Consider the following 24,968-nt stretch of genomic DNA (forward strand, 5'->3'; position numbering starts at 1 on the left):
ATTATTTCAGCCATTTATTTGTCTCACTATTAAAGCTGTCAGTGTTACGTAGGAGAGTGCTAGCTCTAAATAACAGTCAATGTGAAACTGATATTGTTTTGTACTATCTAGAAATTTCCATTTAAAAGGAAATTGCACAGACACTGATACAGGCAGAGGAGGCATACTACATCATTTCCAAAACAGCTCATGATAAAATTTTATGGTGAATTAAAGTGTTATAAGTAGATATACATTCACCATCTTGCATTATGCAGACAGTACAGTGTTTTAGTTAACATAGTTGTTACACAGTGTGTATGTGACACCACACAGCAAGCTCAAGCAGCAGTGTCCAAGAACAAAGTGCTTTGGTAATTCCCACCGTAAGGCACTGTATTCACACTGCTGCTCCTGTACACCTACTGCAGAAACAAGTTTATGACACCACGTGATAACCGTAGTATTTACACACAGTCACCCCTTTAAATGCCCCTAAAGCACCAGTAGGAGCTGTAAAGCTCCCTGCTCTACCTAGGATGACTCCTAAACTTCTGTAGAAACGTGAGCAAGTTGGAAAATGAAAAAGCGGCGCTCCCTGCTGAATGCCACTGAGTGCCACTCACCACAACTACGTCAGACCCTCGTGTTTACAAGAACAACAGATCCTACACTGCCCAGCTGGACAAACTGGTCAAAGTCCTTTCCTCCCATTCTCTGTGTCCTGCTTGAAATATATGAAACCTTGCTTATGAAAATACTGCAACTAAAGTAAGTACTGTAAGATGCTAAATACTGCAAAGAAATAAATGTTTTTAAAAACACACCAAAACCGCCTGTTACAAGATTCTCAGCTTAGATGTTCAAGTTACTGGATATTTTTGATAATAATAGCTTCAGCCTATATGTTTAAATGCCCCTGTTGCAACATGGCCAAGCTAATACCTCTATCACAGGTGTTTGTGAAGAGCTTGAATAAGAAGACAGGGTGCTGTTACCTATGAAGATGGACTGCTCAAGAAATACAGTGAATGATGCACATCTTCGAGGGGTAGAGGTGGGTAGAAAGGAGAGCTAATTGTGAATCACTGTGAAATTAAAAACTGTAGCTCAACACATATGCATAATCAAGAAAAATCAAGCCTGCAAGAGCAATATAACTCTTACATCTCTCCATTAGCAAATGTTGACTCTACCCACATTCACAGTTTTTAACTTTTGTAGGAGTGGGTGCTCCATGGGAGAAAAATGCTATTAAATCTCTCCAGGTAGATATTTAAAGATCATAAAATGCCAGAATGAAAGCTATCCTTCTCCCACAACAATCACAGAAATGAGGGCTCTTGCATCCGGATAGAGAGATGACAAATCTGGAATTATTTCCATATGTCCTGAAATAGAAATGCCAGCGTCACTGAAACAAATTGAACCAGTTATTTACCAAAATCCCAGAATGTGACATTCTGCATCTTCAAAACATTGTGAATATGACGGAAGGTGGGTGAGAACAGGCAGCTCCAGTTATTATTGTCTGTTAGTGCAATGCTTTTGATAGTCTGAAACACCAAAATACTTCCTAATAGAAACATCTGTTCCTTTCCTAATTTTTGCTCAGAGTATTGAGCAGTCACGGACAGATCAAGCTACTCTTTTAAACACAGCATCATATTAATAAAAAGAACAATGAAGATTTCATGTTGCATCTCACTTACTTAAAATATTTACTAGCCTCTTGTTATCCTTCGTATCATATGTGTTTTCATAAGCTACCAAGTCTAAAACTACTACCTATAAATTGAAAGCAAAAATCGCTTCTAATAAAAATTTTGCCAAACATCCATTTTGATTGATAGAAAGAAACATAATCCATCTTTTCTAGACTGCCTAAATAGTTAAGATTTAAGATTCTTGTCCTTTTCTCCTCTTCTCAAGAACCACAGTGGTTTTGCTCTGATGGGAAAACATATAATCAGCTTTGACCCATGATAGTCAGCTTAAAGATGCTGTATTTATGCAATCTAATGAAATCTGTAATTCTATGTGAATCCTTCAGATTCTGCACATTCCATATCAAGCTACACTCTTTATTATTGAACATGCTTTGCACAGTCTTCAAGCAGACCCTGTAGCAGGGTTCAAGTTACTTAATTTAAGGTTTCCAATAAGAAAAGAGTGATTCTTCTAGCACAATATCAGCAGCACTTGTCAGACTGAGCCAGTAATTGCACCACAGACAAGTCCTACAGGTACTGTACCTGCAGCAGATTGTAATTCCAATTCATGTTTATGCCCAGAGTTCACTTTCACAATCTATCTAGTTGACAGACAGCAGGCCAAAAATAGATCCTTGCAGGGATTTTGTACGCAGTGAGAGTCTGGATGAGTAGAGGAGCAGCTGTGCCTCCAAGACATACCATATAATGAAGAAAATCTTTTCTGAAGAGGCAGGAGCTTGCTTAGCAGAAGATGAATTAAAAGCTAGTCTGACAAAAGCAAAATTAGATGACCCAGGGGTTCCCATTCAAACAAAACTACTATTCTGATTGCATACAGTAATCAAGGTCCTGAGGGGACTGTTCCTCTTTTGCAGCGGGTAGAAGGAACACTTAGCACAGTTCTCTGAACTGTTAGGGGAAAGACAGATAACATCATTACCTGGGTTTGTATTTTACCCTCCTGATTGAACACTTCAGCGACATCTGCTGCAGAAGATAAATACAATCGGATAGTCTAACCCCAGATCTCGATTAGAAAAGTACTTTCAGCTCAAACATAAAAGGTATTTATGCCACACACTTTCTGCCTCTCTCGTCTGTCTCCCTCCCCCCTCTCTGATTTTTTCTGGGGGAATCACGGCTTTCTCACTATTAAAGACTGTGTGAGAATTTGTCAGGAAAGGAGATACATCTGAACACTGAATATTCTAAGACAATGCTTCCATTGTAAGTAATGACAGGGGAAGATAAGTAAATGCAAGGTATAAATACTGATATTGACCAAATACATGCCTCTGAAAAAGGGATATAAAATGTTCTTCTAGACCCCTTTAGATCAGTTGCCAGCTTATCAGGAAGAACTTCCTAATGTCGAAAAAAATACAACCCAAAAGGACAGAACGAACAGGAGACACCAATAAATATCAAATCGATTCTGGTGAAAAGAGTGCCTCAAGCCAATGTTACAAGCACCTTTATGAGAATCTAGGAGGAGGAGATCCATGAACACTATCCAACTTGTTTGGCTTATTGTCTTGACTTGAAAGCAACAGTAGAATATGCTGAAAATAACTGAGCTCAACTTCTAAAAACGGAAGATTTGAGGTTTTTTTATATAGAGTATTCCTTGAAAATTCTAAACATATCTTGTAAGTTTTCAAGCACTGTGATACAGGCAATAGATAATAAAAGTTTTCAACCCCTGTAGGTTTTTCTTTCCCATCACAGTGTCACTCATGGTAGCACTTCACATTCTGGAATTACAAAAACTATGTTGTAAATCAACAGAACTGTTCTCTCCAATAAGAAAAGTCTAAAACAGTCTCTCAGTGGAAAGCATGACAGGACTTTTGAGATGACTCTTATCATAAAACCAACATAAGGTATTTATTCAAGCATATGATGCATAGCCATGTCTTTCAGAATCCTAAATGCCTTCCAACTAGAAAACAAAACACACTACATGTGTTGGTTTCACGTTTTCCCCCTTAATGCACAATGAAAATTTAAGATGCCATATAAACCCCATGAACATTATAAGAAATAATAATTTCAAGATTCTCAGTAAAAAAAAAAAAAAAAAGAAAAGAAGATAAGAAAAAGACAATAAGAAGATAAAAGAAGGAAAGGAACATTTGGGATCTGACAAATTCTAGTGATTCTCTTGACTTACCATGACCTTCCTTAAGGTGTAGCGTTTGGATCTAATATCATCCATCAGCATCTCATAGGGTGTGAGCTGATATTCTATTGGGAGTGGGTTGTACTGACGCTCTTGAACTTTCTTAAGTTTAACACCATTCCGCAAATCTCGCATCACTTGCACCCAAAAACGAGCCTGAAGGGAAAAGAGAGAGAAATTTTATTTGATACCTTTCCCTTGAATACCAACTCACATGAAATCAAAGTCATTCATTTTCCTTCCAGGGCACCACTGAATATGTACAGCTGTACTATTTTATTTTTAACATGTCAAACAAACCCCATTTTATTTTATATAAGCCTATTTTTAATACTCATGAATGTAACAAAACTTCGTTGAAACTCAGCAGGACTCACCTCAAAGACAGAAAAAGGATTTGAAATTCTCATACCTTACATATATATTCCCATTTCAAGTATACTGCAAGTATGCCTTTTAAGTTTTAAACCTTATACCTAATACTATGCAAATTAAAACAGTGACTGAATCTGAAACATTGTCACCCAGAACTTCCTTGCAAAATTTCCCAGTAGTTGTTCTTCAAATAGAAATTTTGGAATGGACTCCAAATCCTAAGGACCAGCAATATCTTCTCAGCAGTCAACTTCCTTTAGCTCTGCCTGTAAGAGCAACACAGACTAACATTTCCCTCTCATTTTCTGGGAAGGAGAAGGGCTGGAGAGAAGAAAAGAAAAAGTGGTGGATAGATGACTGGGAAACTGAAATCAAGTCCTTTAAAGAACCTCACAATATTCATCTATGAACTTCCAAGAACAGAAACTAGAAAATGAAACAAGCTACTTCCCGGTTAAGAGTTTCCCTGTAACCTTTTTCTTGCATCATCGGAGAAACTCAGCTGGTGCCTCTGTCTACTCCCTGGCTGCCCCTCTGAAGAGGAGGCAGCACGATCCCTGTCTAAATATCCAGTCTTTTTAAACTGCACAAGCTTCTCCATGAAAACAGTCTAAAGAAAAATGTATTGCTTTGATACTTCTATTGTTTTATCTGTTTTATCTGTTTTATCAAATGAAAGTTGAGACTCCTATGCTTGTCATGAGTTGCTATTAACGCATATGTTATAAAAACCCCAGAGACTGATTTTAACATAGTACCATAGAATGGTTTGGGTTGGAAGGGATCATAAAGCTCATCTAGTTTCAGCTCCCCTGCATTGGGTAGGGACACTTTCCACTAGATCAGGTTGCTCAAACCTGTTCCTGTGCCTCATCACCCTCATTGTAAAGAATTTCTTCCTAATATCTTATCCAAATCTACTCTCTTTCAGTTTAAAGCTATTCCCCCTGTCCTATCACTACAGTCCCTTGTTAGAAAGTCCCTCTCCAGCTGTCTTGCAGGCCCCCTTTAGGTACTGGCAGGCCGTTGTAAGGTCTCCTGGAGTCTTCTCTTCTCCAGGCTGAAAAACCCCAACTCTCTCAGCCTGTCTCCACAGGAGAGGTGCTCCAGCCTTCTGATCATCTTCATGGCTCTTCTCCAAACTCACTCCAACAGGTCCATGTCCTTCTTATGCTGGGGAACCCAGAGCAGGACACAGTGTTTCAGGTGGGGTTTCAGGAAAGTGGAGGTAATGACACCTTAGGTAAACTTCATAAAGAAATATAAATTACGAGTAATGATGCTGAATCACTATTTAATTGTTGTCTTACCCAGTCAGCATTTTTTAAGTCATCAAGATCTGTGCTGGATTCATCACTTCCCTCTTTGTCCATTTCCTGAATCTTCTTCAAGTTCTGCCAATGAAAAGGAGTCAATAAATGAATGGTGGCATAACTCTCAAGTAAAACTTTAGCTTAATTTTTGAAATCTCTTATATCAGGTGGTTTGAGTATTCTACTGAATGTTTTATGACTTCAATAGTAATACTGTAAAAGTAACTTGAAATACTATTTGAATGTATTTCTCTTCCTTGAAAAGTGCACCTTCAGTGCTGGGAAAAAAAGGTTAAGTTTTGAGTATGAAAGTACTTCAGGTAATAACATGCTCGAGGAAAAACTATACATGGTAATTTTAATATCCCTAAAATTTAACATTAAAAAAGCAAACAACCACCTGGCAGGTCTGTTAAGCTACAACACAGAAAGGTAAGGATCCTGTCCATACCAAAATTTTTGTTATTTGTCGAATTCAAGACTTCATTTTTGCAAAAGGAGAAATTCCCAGAATGTTAGTTGTGAGGAGAAATAATCTATGAGAAATCCTTTACACTGAACAGACTTGTATATATATTGTAATTAAGTAGTCTGTATAACATGGGTATAGATTCTGAAATATCAATAATAAAATCATGTAAGTAAGAGAAACATCTTTCAAATATGAAAACTGTTATTTATGGACAAGATCAGATCATGCAAATATGGAGAGGTTTGGGTGCAAAGGGGCCAAAAGAAGCTTTCATACAAATAAGAATGTGAAAAATGATTAAAAGTTAGAACAGACCAAAGAACAGGTAAGCTTGCATACAGACAAATGCAAGACATAGATTTGGAAGGCTGTGGTTTTACACAAATTATTTGTTATGCATTAACTCCTGCATATTCATAATGCTATTTTATTTTTGTTTGCTTCTGGACTGAAATGTTCTGGAATGAGCAGTACAAATTCTCAATAATCCACTTTACTTTCACAGAGAGTTTTCCAAAATGTCTTTAACAATGCTTAATTTGATCTCTTTTCTACATACTCACTAATATATTCCAAATGGATAGCTAAGTCCTCTGCTAACTACTTCTTTATTTTATGAGACTAAAGCAACAGTTCAGAAGTCTGACAGACATATTTATCAAAAGTATATTTCTTACTTTTAAGCACTCAAGCTCTTCCTCTAATGATACTGAAAAATCAGTCTCAATTCAGCTTCTGAGTTTTCAAGAAAAAATAAAGGCAAATATTTTTTAAAACTCTTTTTTTTCTTGGGAGTAAAACCTCCAATTTCCAAACTGCCAACATTTCAGTGCAAGAAATTGATGCACTGGAACAATGCTTACCTTGCACATTTAGCAGTGCAAGTATCTCCCAAACCTGGCTACAGAGATAAAAAACTATGAGTCAGCTACCACAGAGGTTTTGGAAAGAGACCAGATGGGTTCTTTACTGTCTTATTTAATAAGTAACACAATTGCTTTCACATCAAGAAAGAAATACTACCATTGCCCTATATAAATAAAATAAATAATTTACATCAAGACTCTCAAAACCATAAGTCACCTACACTAACAGAAGCAAACAGATCACAGGACAATGTGGGAACATTTTGGCATGACCTGCAGTATCACAACAGGATACCCAATTGGGAAAGAATGTCTCTGTGGAAACTTGTGTTGTCCTGGCACTGTGGTCAGCAGTCAGTCTGACACTCACAGGCAATTGCCCTTTCCAAGTGGAGAAAAAAAAAGAAAAATGGAAAGAACAGATAAATGCCTTGCTTATATGTATTTTGCTATCCAGGGTTTCTTTTCTGTATCACACAGTTGCAATAATAATGTCAAATACAGTATCTTTGAACTGTAAATTACTTGCTTTCTAGCAAACTGCTAACATTTATTGATAATGTGCAAAACATAAAATTGTTCTGATACTTTCTCCTTTTCCTCTTTGTAACCAAGAGGTAACTTCGGTAAATGAGTTCACAACTGTCAGATTTACTGCTCCTTTCCACACTGCAAGGTACACATTAATTTTTTTAAAAAAATAACGTGTTCCAGCTGCTTAACCTATACTTCAATTGTTCAACAAGACTGATGACAATTACCCATCTCAGCAACTGTGTTCCCTTACCACACAATTTACTGGGTTGGTTTATGCCCAAAGGCTAATGTGTTTGACTGACATAAATATTCCATGAAGCTAAAAAGATTACAACCTGTTTTTCTTAACAACAGAAAACAAGAAGAGGGGGGAAGCAAACCCTGAGCTGCTAAAAGATCTCCCAAATAAGGCAACCATCTAATTATTTTCTCTGGAACATAGCTAGAGGGGGAGTTTCTACCTGAGAAAGCACAGGTGTAAGTGATGCCAGCTACCATGCACTGGAGAGCTGCAAGAGCAAAACCTGCCAGCCAGGAGATCTCTCAAAGTGCAGTTTATGGTACAAATGAACAGGTAGAAGCACAGGCTCCTGCCAAAGCCAGGCTTCTATTCTGCCCCATTCTTGTGCTGAGTGCTCTGGCTGCTGCCCTTGTACCAGCAGACATCTATTTTACAGGGATAGTTCAGTCCCCTTTCTGGCACCTGGTTCAGACTCCTAAGTGCAGCCCACCATGCAATTCGTGGGATAAGAGTACAAAATAAAGGAATTTCCATGATTATAGAAGTTACAAAGCTTTGGAAGACTGGGGAGAAAAGAAACCAGCAAGTGCTCTATCCTTGCAGTTAGTTCTTAGGATGGCTTCTTTAACTCTCCCACACCTGTCAGTTACTGCTTAGGAGGGAATTAATGCACTGTGACAAATGATTATGTTTAAACTCCTAGACTAAATGGAACATCAGGATTTCCCTCCAGCACCCCCAGCCAGTATCAGTGGGTTTCTGCCTCTGTTTCAATTGTAAATTATAGAAACCAACACATTTGAAAATACAATAGACCCTTTATCATAACTCAGCTGTGATCCAAAACCTGCGACTAACCTCAGCTGTGTAGCCACTTGCTCTTACCCTTGGGACAATGGCTTAAGAAAAGCTATTACAGTATAATAAATACGTGCCCTAAAAGGATTTCCATTTCAGAAAGCAGAAACATCTTAAAAGGGTTATTCTAAACGATCTAAATGATCCTAGAACCTCAGATCCATACCACAGACCTGATTCAGCCTGGGCATTTGTTCAGGAAATAAGGTTTGGAAGTGTAGGAAATGCATGTTTCAAGAGCTTTTGCTTTTTTTAAAAACCATTACAGCATTTGGCCATTTTTTAAAAAGACTTCATTTTGTGACAAAAGCTAGTAATAAAAATATCAAATGTCTTCAAACCTCTTGCTGCTCTATTAAAAGCAGGCACTTGATTTGCTGCTGCTGCTGCTGCATGGCCCACATTTGAGATGCACTCTTCTGTGCTCAGTGACAGATGGGAGTTTATATAAGACACTTGTCAGCACAGTGTCAAAGACTCATTTCCATAAAATGCTCTCTAAAACACAGTGCTTCAACGAATACGGTATTCTAGGGAATCCAGATCTGAACTTTGCCTTTCTCCAATTGCAGAACACAGTCTACTGCAGCTCCCAGTTCATACTCTTAATTAGGAATCATTTATTCACTGATTGAATTGACTGTTACACCGGTATCTGTGAAGCTAATAAAATATTCTTGCACGGCTAGGCTCAATTTAAAAATACATAACATGCACACAGGGGAAAAAATGGGTTTAAATTCCAAAGGCTTGGCCAGCAGCATTACTCTGGTTCTTTGAAAAGACCCAAATCCCATTTAATTCAAACATGGGGATAGGATCAGTTAAATCAGTCCCTGAAAACCTCGAGTTGATATCAGACAAAGTTTTTCAAATATAGTGGTATGGGTTGATGCACTTTGTTTGGTTCTGGAGAAGGCAATAGTCCCCATGCTGCTCAACATAAACATGCTGTTTAACAGGAGGAAAAAACCCCAAACCAACTGCATGGAATACTGATTGACAGTGTCTGCTCCACTTCAGAAAATAAAACCAAATCCTCCCCCACCAAACACTAACCAGCAACACTTTCCCATATTATAAAGCTCCTAAACTGAGGGATCAAAGAGATCACAGTGGGGCTGCAAGCCTGACGACAATACAGTTGCAAAAGTGGAGTCAGTGGAGGCCTGGAAGTGTAGACAAAAGTGAAGTTATGAGCAGAAAAGTTTGTGAATCCATTTCTTTCTCCAGCTGTGCTTTCTGAAAATCCAAGCAGCAGGATATTTGACAGCTTTCACAGTCACAAGACTTTTAAGAGTAACTTGGCTAATGACTGTATTTCCAAAATAAGTTAGCCATTAACATTGTTTAGGTACCTATTAACTATATCTATTATCATATTTTGTACAAATAACACAGCAGTATAGCCAGGTTAAATGGAAAGCAACACCTGACTTTTTTCATGACCTGTTTTGGAATTGAATCTTTTCATAACATGAAACTAGGAAAAAAATGAATGGAAAAAATTAATTTCTATGTATGTACTTAACTAGATTTGTATGTTTACATTTCATACAGATCAGATTGAAATATATCCAGGCATAATGAAAGAATTATGTTTTTACATCAGAAAGGACAGAAATGAAAGTCGACATGTTTTAAAAGAACAGTACAAAGATGACAGATTGGGAGCTTTCTCTGTGTTCTACCAAAAACTTAATTACAAGGCACACTGTGGATAATGAAATTATGGATGAGTTTTTGATGAGCACGGACTTTCCCTGCAATCAGAGATGTAGGCAACTATAAAAATATACAAAGTCTTAATTAGTCTAGAAGGAATATTAATCTTGATGCTTTAGGGTGTACATCAATCTTAAACATTTATGAGATATAAGTCAAACCTACTGTGACAGATCTGCCTACTGGACACTTATCTTCTATTTTATGCTGGCCAGCATCACATGATGTTTTCTAGCACCAGCTGTGCCAGCTGTAGAGCTTATCACCCACAGCCCTCTCATGAATGATTAGCTCTGCTACAGGCCAGTATCACCCTTTACTGGTACCACTCACAGAGTCCCAAAATGTTTCAGGTTGGAAAGCACCTCTGAATTCAGCTGGTCCAGCCCCCCTGCTCAAGCAGGGCCATACAAGGCCAGCTGCCCAGCATCATGTCTGGTCAGCTTCTAAATATCTCCAAGAATAGAGACTCCACAATCTCCCTGGACAACTTGTGCCAGTGCTCAGCACAGATGTGCCACCCTCACAGCAAAAAAAGTATTTCCTCGTGTTCAGAAGGAACCTCTTGTGTCTCTCTGTGTGCCCACTGCCTCTGGTCCTGTCACTGGGCACCGCTGAAAAGAGCCTGACACTGTCCTCTTTGCATCCTCCCTTAAGGTATTTGTAGACATTGATGAGATCCCCCTGAGCCTTCTCATTTCCAGACTGAGCAGTTTGGGGTCTCTCAGCCTTTCTCTACAGGAGAGCTGATTGTGTCCTTCATTATCTTCCTAGGCCTTCTTCTGTAGACTCCCTCCAGTATGGAGGTCCAGAACTGGACCCAGCACTGCAGCTGTGGCCTCCCCAGTGCTGAGTAGAAGGGAAGGATCACCTACTTTGACCTGCAGGAAACACTCCTGCTAATTCAGCCCGGGACACCACAGGGCTCCTCTGCAGCAAGGGCACATTGCTGGCTCACTCAGCCATTAAGTGCACGTGGAACATTAGTTCCAGCCAAAGGTAAAACCAGGCAGTAACGGGGAGCTGAAGGAGGACTAGGGCAGATATTCCATCAACACATCAACAAAGCAGGTTCTCAGTGAGGACAGCACCACAGGTGAATCCTCTGTATGGTTCAGAGCAGCAATTTCTGCATTCCTTTGCTTGCATAGCCTCTCCCTGTCTCTCTCAGTCACAGCTGATGCCATTTCTGAGCAATGTGTATGACCTTTTCAGATACTTCACAGCAGGACCATTTGCTTTATCTCATGGACATAATTTATTTGCGCCTACAGTTCTTTCCATAGCTAGGTGCCAACAAAGGTTATCTCAATGACTTCTGGATGATCCTGAAAAAGATGAATCTTTTCTTTTACACAGATCCATTTTTAGCAGTGGTTCCAACCATCTGGCCCCTTGCCACACATATGTGCCTTTCCTCTACCTTGTGGACTATTTTTCCCCAAAACAATTTAAAAAAAATATATAGAAAAAGGGGAAAAACTCCCTTTCTGTAGAATTTTCCTACAGCAGTTTTGAAAGCTCATTTCTTGAGATTAAAAACAAGCTGTACTCCATCTTTGTTATCATCTGTAAATGCTTAAACAGCAGGACACAGACTTAGGAGGTCTTGGCCCATCAAAAGACCACTTCTGGATGACATCAGAATGGTACCCAGGGTGGGTCTGCAATAAGGGCGCCTTTCACAGATCTTAAGCAGCACACAGATACTGCCAGCAAGTTGAAAAAAACACCCCAAGAAACTTGCTAGAAAAATTTCACCTTGCAAAAAGAAGTTAGATCTAATTAGTTAACTAAATTCCAACCCCAATGGAGTTGCTGCTACTATTCCACAGAAATATTTTGACTACTGTTACCCTAATATTTAGTTATTTAGTTTTTTAAACTCTTGCAATAGTAGTATCACAGCTTTCTCAACTCTGGGCTGTCCTGTGCATCCACTACACTAAACATTTCATCCTAAGATGAATGAATGAAAGATTCTAAGAATCTTTCTAAGACTGAAATCTAAGAATGAAAATACCATCTCCCTGTCTTCAAGTCAGCTTTACTGCTGACCTTTCATACACAGGGAATCAGACTGGAAATAACCACATGGCATCAATTATGTGACAAAGTGCCTTAAACATTCCATTTGACATCCACTGAGATGGCTGAACAGCTCACTCATTGCTCCATCATTTCTGATTAATACACTCACCCAAATGCATGCCAGTAAAATTGTTACTGAAACTCCACTCCATTTGCAATATAACAGTGATGATGTTCACATGATAGACTGGGGAGCACGTGACTCCTTAGTATATTAAATATTAGTAATAAAACATTTTATGGCCCTACAGACCTATCCCTCCTACCTCCTCATCTATCCCTCATGAAATCCCATAGCTTTCAAAATACTGACACGTTTTTAGAGGGCCAAATTGACTACAGCATCACAGTAGTATTTTTTTTTTTCCTCCTCTTGGACAGTTTATTTTCCTTCTAAACCTGTAGCATCAGGTAGGTCAGATTTGGTTCTCTCCAAGCAAGTGAATTTCAGCAGATAAAAATTCTCCCTCTTCCACTACATTGAAGGTAGCTGTTTAAGTGTTTACTGAGCAAAAAACTATGAACTTCACATTCCTGGAAAACAGATACCCAGATGCCATTCAGTGGCCCTAGAGGGAATCCAAGTAATTTCAAAGTAATTTTTATCCATAGAGGAGTTATTTTAAATAATTTTAGAGGACAACCCTCCCCCTTTGGTGTTTTTAATTTCAATTTGATCTCACATCCACAGCTGTGTCTAGATCCGAGGGATTCTAAAGCAGGATTTCCAAATAAAGCTGCTATTTTTTTAAATAAACTAACAGCACAAAATTCCTGACATCTTTAGTGTCAAACCCACAATATTACACAGTATAAGTTTGGGGTTTTTTTTAATCAGAGCTGATGTATGTAACTTGCTTTTTCCCCAGTTATCTGCCAATGCAATCACAACAAATTAATGACACTGAAGTTTATCTCCTTTATACCCAATACTCATATGACAATAAGAAAGAAAGGATTTTTTTTTTTTTTACTCAAGGAGCATTTAACCGTACTCCTCGTGACTTAAGATTCTGCTATGTGTTTGCAAGACAGAAGAGTACATAAACAATACCACAGCTTTTACTGGCACAAACCCAGTGTGATCATATGATCCCTGCCTGCCTCAAGTATAAACTGTAGAGGCCATTTTAAAATGGTGTAACAAGATTTACAGCACTCCACGTCATATTTCCTTCATACCAGTTTTTTAATTTTGGACACTACATTATTTTCAAAATTAAATACCTCACAAATCTATAGCTGGATAAAAGCTACCCCCAAGGATAAAGCACATCATAAACCCAAAGTATTCAGATTCGAAAAGCTGCTTCCAAGACAATTTTCTTCGTAATTTCTTACTTGCTGGGAGGCTGATCCAGAGTAAAACAAAATCAAAAGGTCAAAATTCTGGCCCTGGTTAGGTGCAGCAATATAACCCTTACTGATTCAGTAGGGCCAAAATTCCATCTAGAAGGATTACTTCCTTTGACCTAAATGTGCCTTGAATCAATGCCTAATAGCCTGTGAGAAGCAAATGTTTTCTTTCATTTGGAATTAACTCATAGTATGCTCTGTGCTGTGATCAGATGTTGTTGGGTTTTTTTGCCCAGTTATAAGGTGATAATTTATGAATTCAAAATGTCTGACTTTTAATTTTTTTTTTTAATTATTGTTAAGACTTGATTTTAAATGGTTATAACCCACAATATTTTACTTTGATCTTGACAACAGAGATGCCTTATTACTGCTCACTGTGGCCAAGATGTTCAAGAACTTTTGGAAATGTAATTCTTCTCTCAGCAGAAAGAGGAACTCCAAAGGGTCTTTGAGCTTCAACATTGACTTGCAATAGCTGTTAAATGATGTACTTCCAGCACAGGTCCCTCAATTAATATACCAGTAGTTAAAAGCTGAAATTAATGACATTGAGGTTCAAGAGACAAGATTCAGATTTATCATGGGGACACTGTATCTTGACTTCTCCCCATATCACAGGCACTGGATGAAGATGTCCCATAACACAAGCACTTGAGAAAACAAGCGGCTCTTTAGCCATGCTGACACTGTCAAAATTATCCTGGTATGACACTGCTTCAGTTTAAAAACTGCTTTCCATCTGAGTAGGACTGGGGGAGATTTGGAAATGAAACTTGACTCTGTGTAGCAAAAAAATCTCTGAAGAATTCTTCCTCTTGGATGATTCATCTCAGCCAGGAAGGAAAGAGCACCAGCCCCTTACGACTCTGACTGGTTTGCATCTTCCATCATCAGTGTGAGAATAAAAGCTCTCTTGTGCTGCTCTGAGGCTCATCTGACCCTTTAATGAGCTGATCTAGCTCATTAACCTGACAAGGAATAACTCCCCTTTTTTTTTGTTGTTTTGCTTAATATTTGCTGGGTTTGTTCCCTAGATCCAGAAGAAGGAAAACAGTGGGAGCATGTGTTCGTGGGTGGAAAAGCTCTGCCTCTTTCAGTAGCAAAATTTTTAGGTCAGCCTGTAAAATCTTATCCTGCTTTTCAAAGGTACTGTAGATCTTGACTTAGAAAAGAAAATCCTTCAGGGATTTATTAAAGGAAATTATGAAAGCGTTGTTACTTGACAAGTTGGCTTTGGTGAAGAAACCAGTTTTAAGAAGCATGTTTCTCTTCCTGCTCTTTTCCTCACCCACCAGCTTTCTGATGTTACCAGCACCAGCACTGTGTAACTACAGTTGTTCACAGGGCCATTCTGCAGGCCAGATCTGAAACTATCTGCATTAAATATCATCCTTGAAGTCACTCTTCAGCCAGACCATCTAAATGCAGTGGTTCGTAGAATGGCCTTTCAGCCAACAATAACAGCCAAACAGGCAGTGAACATAAGCATTGTGACCAGCAGGCGAAAATTTTTCTATTTTTAAAAGTTGGCTCTGCTGTGAAACCAATGGGACAGACAACAAGCCAATCATACAGCGGAAGAGAAGCTGCTGACTAGGGACAAAATATAAGCAAGAAGAATCTCAGATAATTCTCAGCAAAGAGAATTCCCTCAAGGGAAGGAGCTGAGTAAGAACTAACAAATCTCTGACACTTCACAACATCCCTGAAACACCAGAGAAGCTTTTAGAGTCAAATATATTGTATACATGCATGAAGGAATGGGTAGATGTATGCAATGTGTTAACCTCCAAGAAAATCTGTTTTATTCCCAAACAAACTAGTCACAATCAATAACAAAATCTACAAGACATCTGTAAATGGTTAAAGGCCAAAAGGAAAAAGAAAATCTCAGCTGAAGAACTGCTTTCCCTAAACACTACAGATAATTTCTTTAAGCATCTGACATTCCTTGCTGGCTGGGTACAGAAGTGATTCTGTAAGCTGAATTCACACAGGGATGAGCTTAAAAGCAGAAAATCTTCTCTGACTGCTTACCTCTTTTGCACTTTTAATTTTGGCCAAGAAAGTGTACAGCTCCATTGTTTCAGCAAACAGAGCCCGACATACTGCTTGATAGTGGTTCGGAGCCTCTGATCGGGTTGGCAGGTGGGCAGCACACAGCTAGGGAGACAAATAAATAACAATATCAAAACAATGCCCCATTGCTTTCACTAATGCTACAGAGCATGAGAAAACATGGAAGTGAATGCAACAGAACATCAAAGACACAAGCATATCCATGAGACATTTCAGTTTAGTCAGAAGTTGGGATGTATTTTCTAAACCTTCATTCTTATTTGTTTTACGAGAAGAGCTCTGTAGGGATGGTAAGGGGACTGGTTGATCACATCCTGAAAAACTCTGAAAACCAAGACATTGTCTTTCATTTCAAAAAAAACCACAACAAAACAAACCAAAAATCCTGTTAAACCTGTAAAACTCTGAAAGCCTACTGAAATCACTAATAATCATTCATAATTACTGATAAGCAGTCAGTCCAGAACTGCTTTTAGAGTAAATCATGCAGCTCCCATTTCCAACAGGAGTTTCACTGAGACATTACATTTCAAACAGAGAACCTGAATGTTATGAGCAACATTCTGTTACAGGAACAACCAGCTTCTACTACTGTAGAATAGCTCAGCACAGATACTAACTGTTGTAATATCTTTTTACCCTAAGTCAAATCCATCACCTGCAAGTTTCAACATGGAAATCTCAGCTGGAAACAGACAGAATAAAATAATATTTGTAATTTGTTCCCTAAACACTTTAAGAAAAAAAACCCCACAACAACCCACAGCCAAAACTAGAGGATCCATGTCATATATCATACTGGTCTATGTATTAAAATAAAAGAAAATCTTTACCAGAGCCCTAAAATTTGTCTTGTTCCCATGGTTTTATAGCAGCTATTTATCATATATATAGCAGTAGGTATAGCTACAGAACTAAAATCAAGAACAAGCCAAAACCTGAGGGTGGCTACATTCAGATCTCCAGAACCAAAGCTTGAGACAAAAGCCTCTTTAGCAGAAGAGCCCTTAATTAGCCTAGTGGCATACTTGTCTAAATCTCTCCTGTTATTACAGTGAATGCTGTGGTTACAAAGGGCACGATGCATGTAAAGCTCAGGCTGCTTTTCTATATTGCTTTCCATTTGACTTAAATCCATACTGCCACTAAAAGGTGAGGTCCTGTGGCCTCCAGCTGTAAGCATCCACCGATGCCCTTATGCTGGCACCAGAGTTCGTGCCCTAATTCAGAGAGGATTACTCATTTGGACAAAAATTAACCACGTGAAGGAAATGGAGCAGGAGACAATTATTCTTCATGGCACAGATACACGTGTAGTAGTGCAGGCAAAAAGGAGCAAGGAGAATGCACTGCTGGGGGGGAGAAAGGGAGGAAGGGCTGACAATTGTGTTTGAGTACAGCCAGATTTAGATTGGTTCAATGTCACTGACAAGTTGCTCTCTGAGGTCATAGGTCCCTTGCTATCTTTTATTTCTTTGCATTAGAATAGCAGTAAAGAGTTCAGTGGTCAGATTTGGTCAACTCCTTTGATAAATTTTTACAAGCACAATTTGGACTCCTGCAATGTCCTGTTCTGATCACTGTACCTCTCTCTCTCTCTCTTTCTCCCTCTCTCTCTCTCTCTTCTTTTAGTTGTAAAAAAAGAATATATATAAGGAAAGTTTATATATGTGTGTGTATATTTCATTCCTTCCTATATACTTCCCTTACATGTAGGGAATGCAAGGCAGATGTTCATGAAATTTTATTCTGTTTTATAATGGATGGGCAAAATTTTCTTACAATCTTCAAATTTATTTCTGGATACTCACATAGATATAGTAGACAGAAAAATAAATAAATAAAAAACCCAAAACCAAATCACCCTTTCCTTTTTTTCTTTCTTTTGTCTTCTTTTTTCTCCTCCCCTTTTTAAATTTCTTTTCTTTTTTTCCTTTTTAACAAATCAGGTCAACTCTTTTGTGTGTAATGGGAGACAAAACAAAACAGATCCACGTCCAATGTGTGCAACAATGCCAACACATACCACAAAGAGAGAATCTATTAAATATTTCCCTTAGCTTAATGAAAATATTAGAAAATTCTGAGTATGGTTAATTTGTGTTCCTTTCTCTCAATAATGAATTGTGTCCTTACCTGTCTTACTATGCTTTCAGAAGCTATTTCTGGTTATTAATGATAGTACAGATAAAAGGGTTTCATTCTAAAATACACCACTTACAAGAATAAGAATAATAGCAAAAGCAATTTCAAAAAAGGTCATAAAATGGTATAAGTCTTCAGAGCTGAGAATAAATTTTATTATTATACAGATTGCACAGAGGTTTTTATGAACGCTTTTTTTCTTTATTCAGAAGCATGTTAATAAGAAATAATTTGCATCAAATATTGAGAAACTTAATGAAATGAAGTGGTGGCAAGTTCAAGCAGGGGATGGATATAATCTTTATTCTATTATTGAACACAAAGTAAAGCCAAAAAAGAAAAAGCTCGCTGTTGAACTTAGTTACAAAAGCAACCACATAAAAAGCTGACCATTTGGTTTGCAAACGTTAGGCTGCAGGTATTAAAAGAGGGCCAGCAACTCCTACTAACTTTCATGTTCTGAAAAATCACTCTCTGAGTTATCTTATATTATTTGAAGATGCATTACATAATACAACTCCTCGTGGTAATATTAAGTGACTTAACATAAATTTTTTGGATTGGGGAAGGTAAGCCTGAAGAAAAAGGAAAATGTAAATAGGACAGACTGATTTTTTCCCCCCTTCATTGTAATATATTGTAGTTGCATGTTGTTCAGAACGCCTGACAAGCCATAACTTCTGCATGAAAAAATACCACAAAATCTAGGCAGGCAAGGCAAATCAAGCATGAAATGTCACATATAGTCTGAGTTCAGGATATTTGTCCACTTTAAAAAAGATTCAAAATCTTTAATTTTATGGTAGTAGTGTTTGAAAAGCTACGTTACTGTAACACACAACAAAAACACCAGTCAGAATGTTTTAATAATTGAGATGTGCAAGGACAGCCACCTAATAAAATCCTCCTCTTACCATGTCATAGTGGACATGGTGCAAGAAGGATTAAAATCAGATCTGCAGTCTTTTCCAGTCATTTTGAGTTCATTGAGGAAAGGAAGCCTCTGTGTGCTGCTTATTCTGACACTTGCCTTTTCATCCCTCATGATACAACTTAAAAAACTACCCTAAGGGGAATGAACGTGAACAGTGCCCAGAGTTTAACACAACGGCTGTTTGTTCTGTTTCCAAGAAGTCTCAAAAAGTACAGCTCAAAACAGATTATGTGCTCTTTGCAAACTGGTGAAATAACAAAAATATCATCAACTACTGAAACATTAACTAGCTCAGTCTGTAAATATTTCCATTTGCAGTAACTGTGAAGAGCTGGGATTTTTTAATTTATTTTTTTTCCTAACTGAGCCTATCCAAAACCCCAGCTTGACCCAAAGCATTCAATCTTTGCTTAGATCACTAAGAAGATTAGAGGCTGTTTCCATCCACATTCAGGGTTCACAGGAAAAAAAGGCATTATGTAAATATCATAGCCTTGCCAGCTCCTCCAACTTCATCCTCAGTTGACTAGGAAACAGGGTGCACCAAGCCAAAGCAGCACTAACAGGAATCACAATTTAACCATCCTAAGAGATCAAACGGCATTTCTTGCCTTTGCTTGAATATATTCCAGCACGGCCTCCATAAAATTACAAGAAATACAACTGACTCGCCCACTAAAATGCAGGTAAGTTTTGTAAAACCTTTTAGGCTGGATTTATACTGGAAGTTTCATCAAGAAAACGAGGCTGCTGGAATTAAGATTTCAAAAGACAAAAAGTGTTTCCACTTGCAACCATCTTGGACAGAGGGCCTGTATGAATGCACCACAAAGAAGAAAGGGATTTCTTTTTCCCATGGGCCACAAAGAGAGGCTATTGATATTATGCAAAACATATTACCAGCCTGCAAATGCCAGACTTGTTAAGTGTTTTGAAAGCCTTGGAGTATTAACATAGACTTAAAAGATGTACTTTTTCTTAAGCAACAAGAGGAAATTACTTTACCCAACAGATCACTAAACATGCAACTGTACTAGATATTTGCCTCATCCTTTGCAGTATGGTACTGCAACAGGTTCAAAAATTGCAACTCAGGTTAAGATGCCTTTCAAAATCAAGGTTATTTTCTGAAAGATTTTATGTCCATGAAGATAAACTAGAAGTTATGATTAGAGGTTTTTTTTCATATATATGCTTTTTTGCATACATATGAACTTCCAAGGAGCCATATGCCTTACCAGAGAACTCTTACCAAGACAATACCTGCATATTTGTAAACCTCAACCAAGTATTTTGCTTCACTTCATTATCCAGAACAACGCTAAGGAATGGGCTGTTCAGAGGAATAAGTGTTCTGTCATGAGTTTGTAAGATGTTTCTGCTTGCTAAAACCACTCCTGTGCATAGTACCCACGACTTAGGAACAGGCTTTCACAACACCTGGAGCCAGTTCACCTGCTTCCCAGAAGTTCAGAGATGCTCTCTCAAACTTTTCAGGTAGAGATTTGCCCCTGGCTCTGCCACTTGTAACTGCAGTGGGTCAAGGACTAGCTGATCCCTCTGATAAAGGATTTTAGGGCGATACTACTAAGGTAAGACTGTGATATGACAAAAGGGATGGGAGCAGAGTTAGATATTAATCCACAAAAAAAAGTTAATAGAAAATACAGAAAGTATTCACAGAAAGCTACTCTTCACCTGAAAAAGCTTGGTAGCTTTTTAAATTGGTATTTTAAATGTTCTTTTGCAACTACCATGGAATGTCCAATTGCTTGACATGTGAGCTCCTAGTTAATTTTACACACCTCAAGGAAAATGTAGGTTTTGTAGAAATTGAAGCAAATTGCTAGTATATCTACCTCAGTATTTATGTGTTCTCCAGTAGTCTGTAAGTCCTTCCCTTTGAGATGATATTTGTTGGTTTAATCTTGTTTTTCATCGCTTTGAGGTGGACAAGAAGAACTACACAGTTATCTACTCATATAAGTTCCAAATTTAATGGTTTAAGTGATCCTCCCCATAAAATGACTTAATAAATACATTCTTGCTTTACTGATTTTCCTTTCTAATATAAAACCCCAAATGAAGCAGCAGAGGTTTTGCATTTAGCAATAACAGATACAATTTCACAAAACAGTGGCCTCAGTTGCTTCTCTCTTTCAGGCCTGTAAAAAGTAGACTACCATGTAGCTGAAATTAAAGCCAAAACTGCAAATGGGAATTAGATGATGTAAGAATTGAAAACAGTGCTTTGCATAAGATCTTGATCCTTAAAGAAATGTCCACTTGTGTGTATCATATAATTGTCATCATCTTTAACCTCCTTCTGCTTTGCAAACTCTGAGGATTAAAGGCCTTGAGCAAATTATTTATATATATCCTGAAATGTCAAACAGGAATGGACTAACAAATGTTTACAAATGCCCTCCTGAGTCAAAACTTAAGTCAGCATGGAAGGAAAACTGAAAGACTCTTGTCATGTGGGTAGACAGTGTTTGGGAAATGTTGCGGTGCTGTTTTGTACGCTGTAGTTGTTTTTAGAAACACAAACCAAAACATGAGCAATTCAACAATGTTGAGGATGAAGCTGGTGCACAGTAAAAGACTCCCTTCCACTACTATATTCTTCTGAACAGAATATCTGCCCTGACACTGTTTCCTTCAGGTAACAACTGCCTTGAGGTACTGAGCACCATGACCCTTCTTTTTTTCTTAAAATCTTACACTTCACAGCTGTTTGAAGAGTCTTTTCCACACTATTAGACTGAATTTAGGCAGTGATGAGAATCTTGGTAAAATTTCAACAGACAGCTACAGCAAGACTAACACCTCACAGAACTGCCTCACAAAACTTGAACTTTTCCAACAACAGAAACAATTAAAGGTGAAGACAATTTGTACCCTGTTACATTCCTATGATACCATCTGTAGGTAAACGAGTCTTACAAATACTTAACACAATTACAAACACTCTTGAAAGTATTTAAAACTTACACTGGTGTTAAGACCTGGAAAGCACACTCCAGTATATGTTACTGACTACATTTCAGTTTTTAAGCCCAATCCTGTATTTTTCATGCTCAGTGAACACTATTCTTACTCTTTATTAGCTTTCTGAGTACAGAATGAAAACCTTGACTATCAAAACAGACTTCAAATGAAAGTCAACCTATGTTTTTGTGAGACGACGATTATTTCCACTGGACATTTTGACATTAATTTTTCAGTGACTGACTAATTTTATGTGCTAGTGCAGAATTCTCGGCAAAGCTGTGCTTGTATAAATCCTCATTTCTTCTTGAAAGCTACTATGCTATTTTCACCCCTCCAATACAGCCCCCTGCACACAGCTGTTTCTGGGTTCTGTGTTAGGTGTATTGTTACACTGTCTTTACACAGTGGACCAACAACATCCTGCTTCTCAAAGAGGCTTGTTTCAAAAGAGCCAATTAAGTGAAAACCAATTCTGCATTCTCTCTTAGTTTCAGAGAAACTGTGCTCTGTTGTTTCTTAGCAGAATAATGGAGGAATTAATAATATAAATATGCAGTAATCTGAATTTGCTACCTCCCGTTCTTTGACTATTCAATGGAACGTCAATGGGATTATTCACGAGCAAGGGAGAAAACCTACCATTTATATTTTTCCCATTCTTTCACATGAAATGTCAACACCTGCAACATTTAGCAAAACCACTAGGTAGCCTGTCAGCAGCAACTGTTTTCTGAAGTTTTCTGCTTCACAAAAAGGCAACAGCCCTGTGCACATTCAGTGGCCCTCCTTTGTCCACTCATGCACCATCATTTCCTGCAGAAGCAGCAGCGTGAGGGATGAGATGGAGGCATCTGGGTAAGAAAACTGGCTTCAAAAGCAGAGTAGAGGCGTAGATGGGGAAACATGATAAAACTGGATAATTAAAGGAGAAGGGGAGTGGCTGTGCACATTCACAGGGCTACCTGTAGTTATTTAGCTAACAGCCCATTAAGCTGTGGAACCACCCTTCACATTATTAAATAACTTAGACCTAGATAGCCAAGAGCTGCACCCCTGTAATGCCACTTTGTATGGCTGTCTGACACGCTTCTCAGGCCTCCTTAGGGCTGGAGGGCGCCTTCTTAGTGGGACTACCACTTCTGTTCAGCACAAAAGAGAGAAGAGTTGGTTTTGTACCAGGATGCTTGGCATACGCAGTGGAGAATGAGAGCAGGACAGATGCCCTCCTTTCTTCCCTTCTCCCCAGCATTCCACACAAGCATATAAAGTAGTCATTACATCCAGGGTACTGCTTGAAGAAAAACAGAGCATCTCTGGAAAAACAGTAGAAAATAGCGAAATTTTCAAACAGCATAAACGAGAAAACCATTTTATTGAAAGGCAACAGAAAATCGTGGGAAATTACTTTCCAATCAGAAATCACTGGCACACATAGAAAAGGAAGGGGAGGAGAGTTTTTCAGTTTTTCAATAGTGCCCATCAGTCTCATCACTAAGCAGTTCGGATGTTTGCATACTTACTAATTGAGAGACAATATATTAATGTCAGGCAGTTTATTCATGAGCCACTTAAAATCCAATTAAAATATATCAACTAAAACAAAAACATGCACTTTCCTTGGCAGCAATTTACAGTTCACATACAGATCTTTAAAGTGTATGTGTGTGTGGGAAGCTTGTTTGTTTTTATGTAAAGTGCTGAAACTTCTCTCAGTAGGCAAAATAATAATTTGCTTTCATGTTTTGTCCTGAAGCATGACTTTTTTATTCGTATCCAAAAACCCAGATTTCCAGCTGCCTAACCAAACAGACAGCATTACTAAACATAACAAGTTTTTAAACTTCACTCCCAATGAATAAATGGAGTAACTTCTAACCAGTCTCATTTATCTGCCATTAGACCTCAGTGTATGGAAAGCTATTCTACTCCTTCATGTATGCCATAGTCCTTATTTGTAGTACTTTTATCAGGGAAATCAGATCTTGAAGCTCTGCTTGCATGAAAAAGGCCTACAGAAAAATTCCTTTTCTTCGTCTTCTAGGCAAGTATGCTTAACACTTTTCTCTTACAATTTATAGCTACTGAATCTACATTTCAGCAGTCTTATCAAGCAAATCAGGTACATACCTGTTAATAATACTTAAAACATATGCCACTCTAAGAGAGGTATGAACAAAATTAACCCATAGTTTGATTACTTGATAAAAAAATTAAATACTGTAATTTTGATCCAAATATATATCCTTGCTTGTTCAAGCAGAACAGATATCCAATGAATCAGAACTTAAAAGGTGTTATTTTCTCCTCAGTTCTCTCTGTCTGTAGTGCTGGTGCCCTTTTTTCTCCATTTTCTCTACGCACACTCCATTCTTGGAAATTGCCTCCAGTATGGTAATTACTAGAAACTGAATTACCTGGAGTCAATGGCTGCGACATACACCCTGTATTGTAGGTGGGATTAACCATCTGTAGGGACTGCAGATGGTGTTTCTACTGCCCTGACTGCTCAGAGGCTTGAGGGAAAGACAACTTTGCTGCTTTGCTTTGGCTCCACACATTTCTTGCCAATGACAGCAACAGGAGTAAACCCACCAACCTGTCAAGTATTCAAGGCCACTTTATGTACCTCAAACTGCACTGAGTCTACACTGTAGTTGTGTTGTAGGGGCTCAGTCACAGCCTTGCAGTCTCATGTTGGCATATAGTCTCTCACCCTTGTGACATTAGGAATTATTCATTTTATTTTGCCAGTGCATCTGAGGTCAATGTAAAGCCCCACTGATCTGGTCAGGAATCCTTTCTGATCAGGAAAATTAAAAAATTCTGGATCAGAGGTGTAGCTGACCAAATCACATATGATGCCACAGCATATTTTTCCATCCTGTCCCTGTTCTGTTGGTCCATTTGCACTTCTTTCTGTTAAAAATATCTTGGTCTCCATATGAAAATTCAGAATGGAAAACTGTAGTGAATTATTATGCATCTTGTAGTAATTGGTAGTATTCTTGAAATCTTAGGTCCTGAACTCATACAAATAGATATGAAATGTGAATGTAATTATTTCTAATTAAGAGATTGGGAAGATTCTAGTACAATCCAAAGG

At 38.2% G+C, this 24,968-nt stretch overlaps 1 protein-coding gene across 1 annotated transcript in view; it reads right to left on the reverse strand.

Annotated features, from left to right (window-relative positions):
• Positions 1-24,968, reverse strand: part of SPIRE1 (spire type actin nucleation factor 1) — a 128,378-nt gene that overhangs the window by 33,816 nt on the left and 69,594 nt on the right. Inside the window, exons 4-6 of the mRNA XM_050307024.1 lie at positions 15,751-15,876; positions 5,562-5,645; positions 3,868-4,032 (exon numbers count right to left, since the gene is read on the reverse strand). Of these exons, the coding sequence (XP_050162981.1) occupies positions 3,868-4,032; positions 5,562-5,645; positions 15,751-15,876 (375 nt within the window). The remainder of the gene's footprint in view (positions 1-3,867; positions 4,033-5,561; positions 5,646-15,750; positions 15,877-24,968) is intronic.

Source organism: Myiozetetes cayanensis, unplaced genomic scaffold (genome assembly GCF_022539395.1).
Source record: "Myiozetetes cayanensis isolate MyiCay16 unplaced genomic scaffold, myiCay2020 scf1, whole genome shotgun sequence".
Classification (NCBI taxonomy): domain Eukaryota; kingdom Metazoa; phylum Chordata; class Aves; order Passeriformes; family Tyrannidae; genus Myiozetetes; species Myiozetetes cayanensis.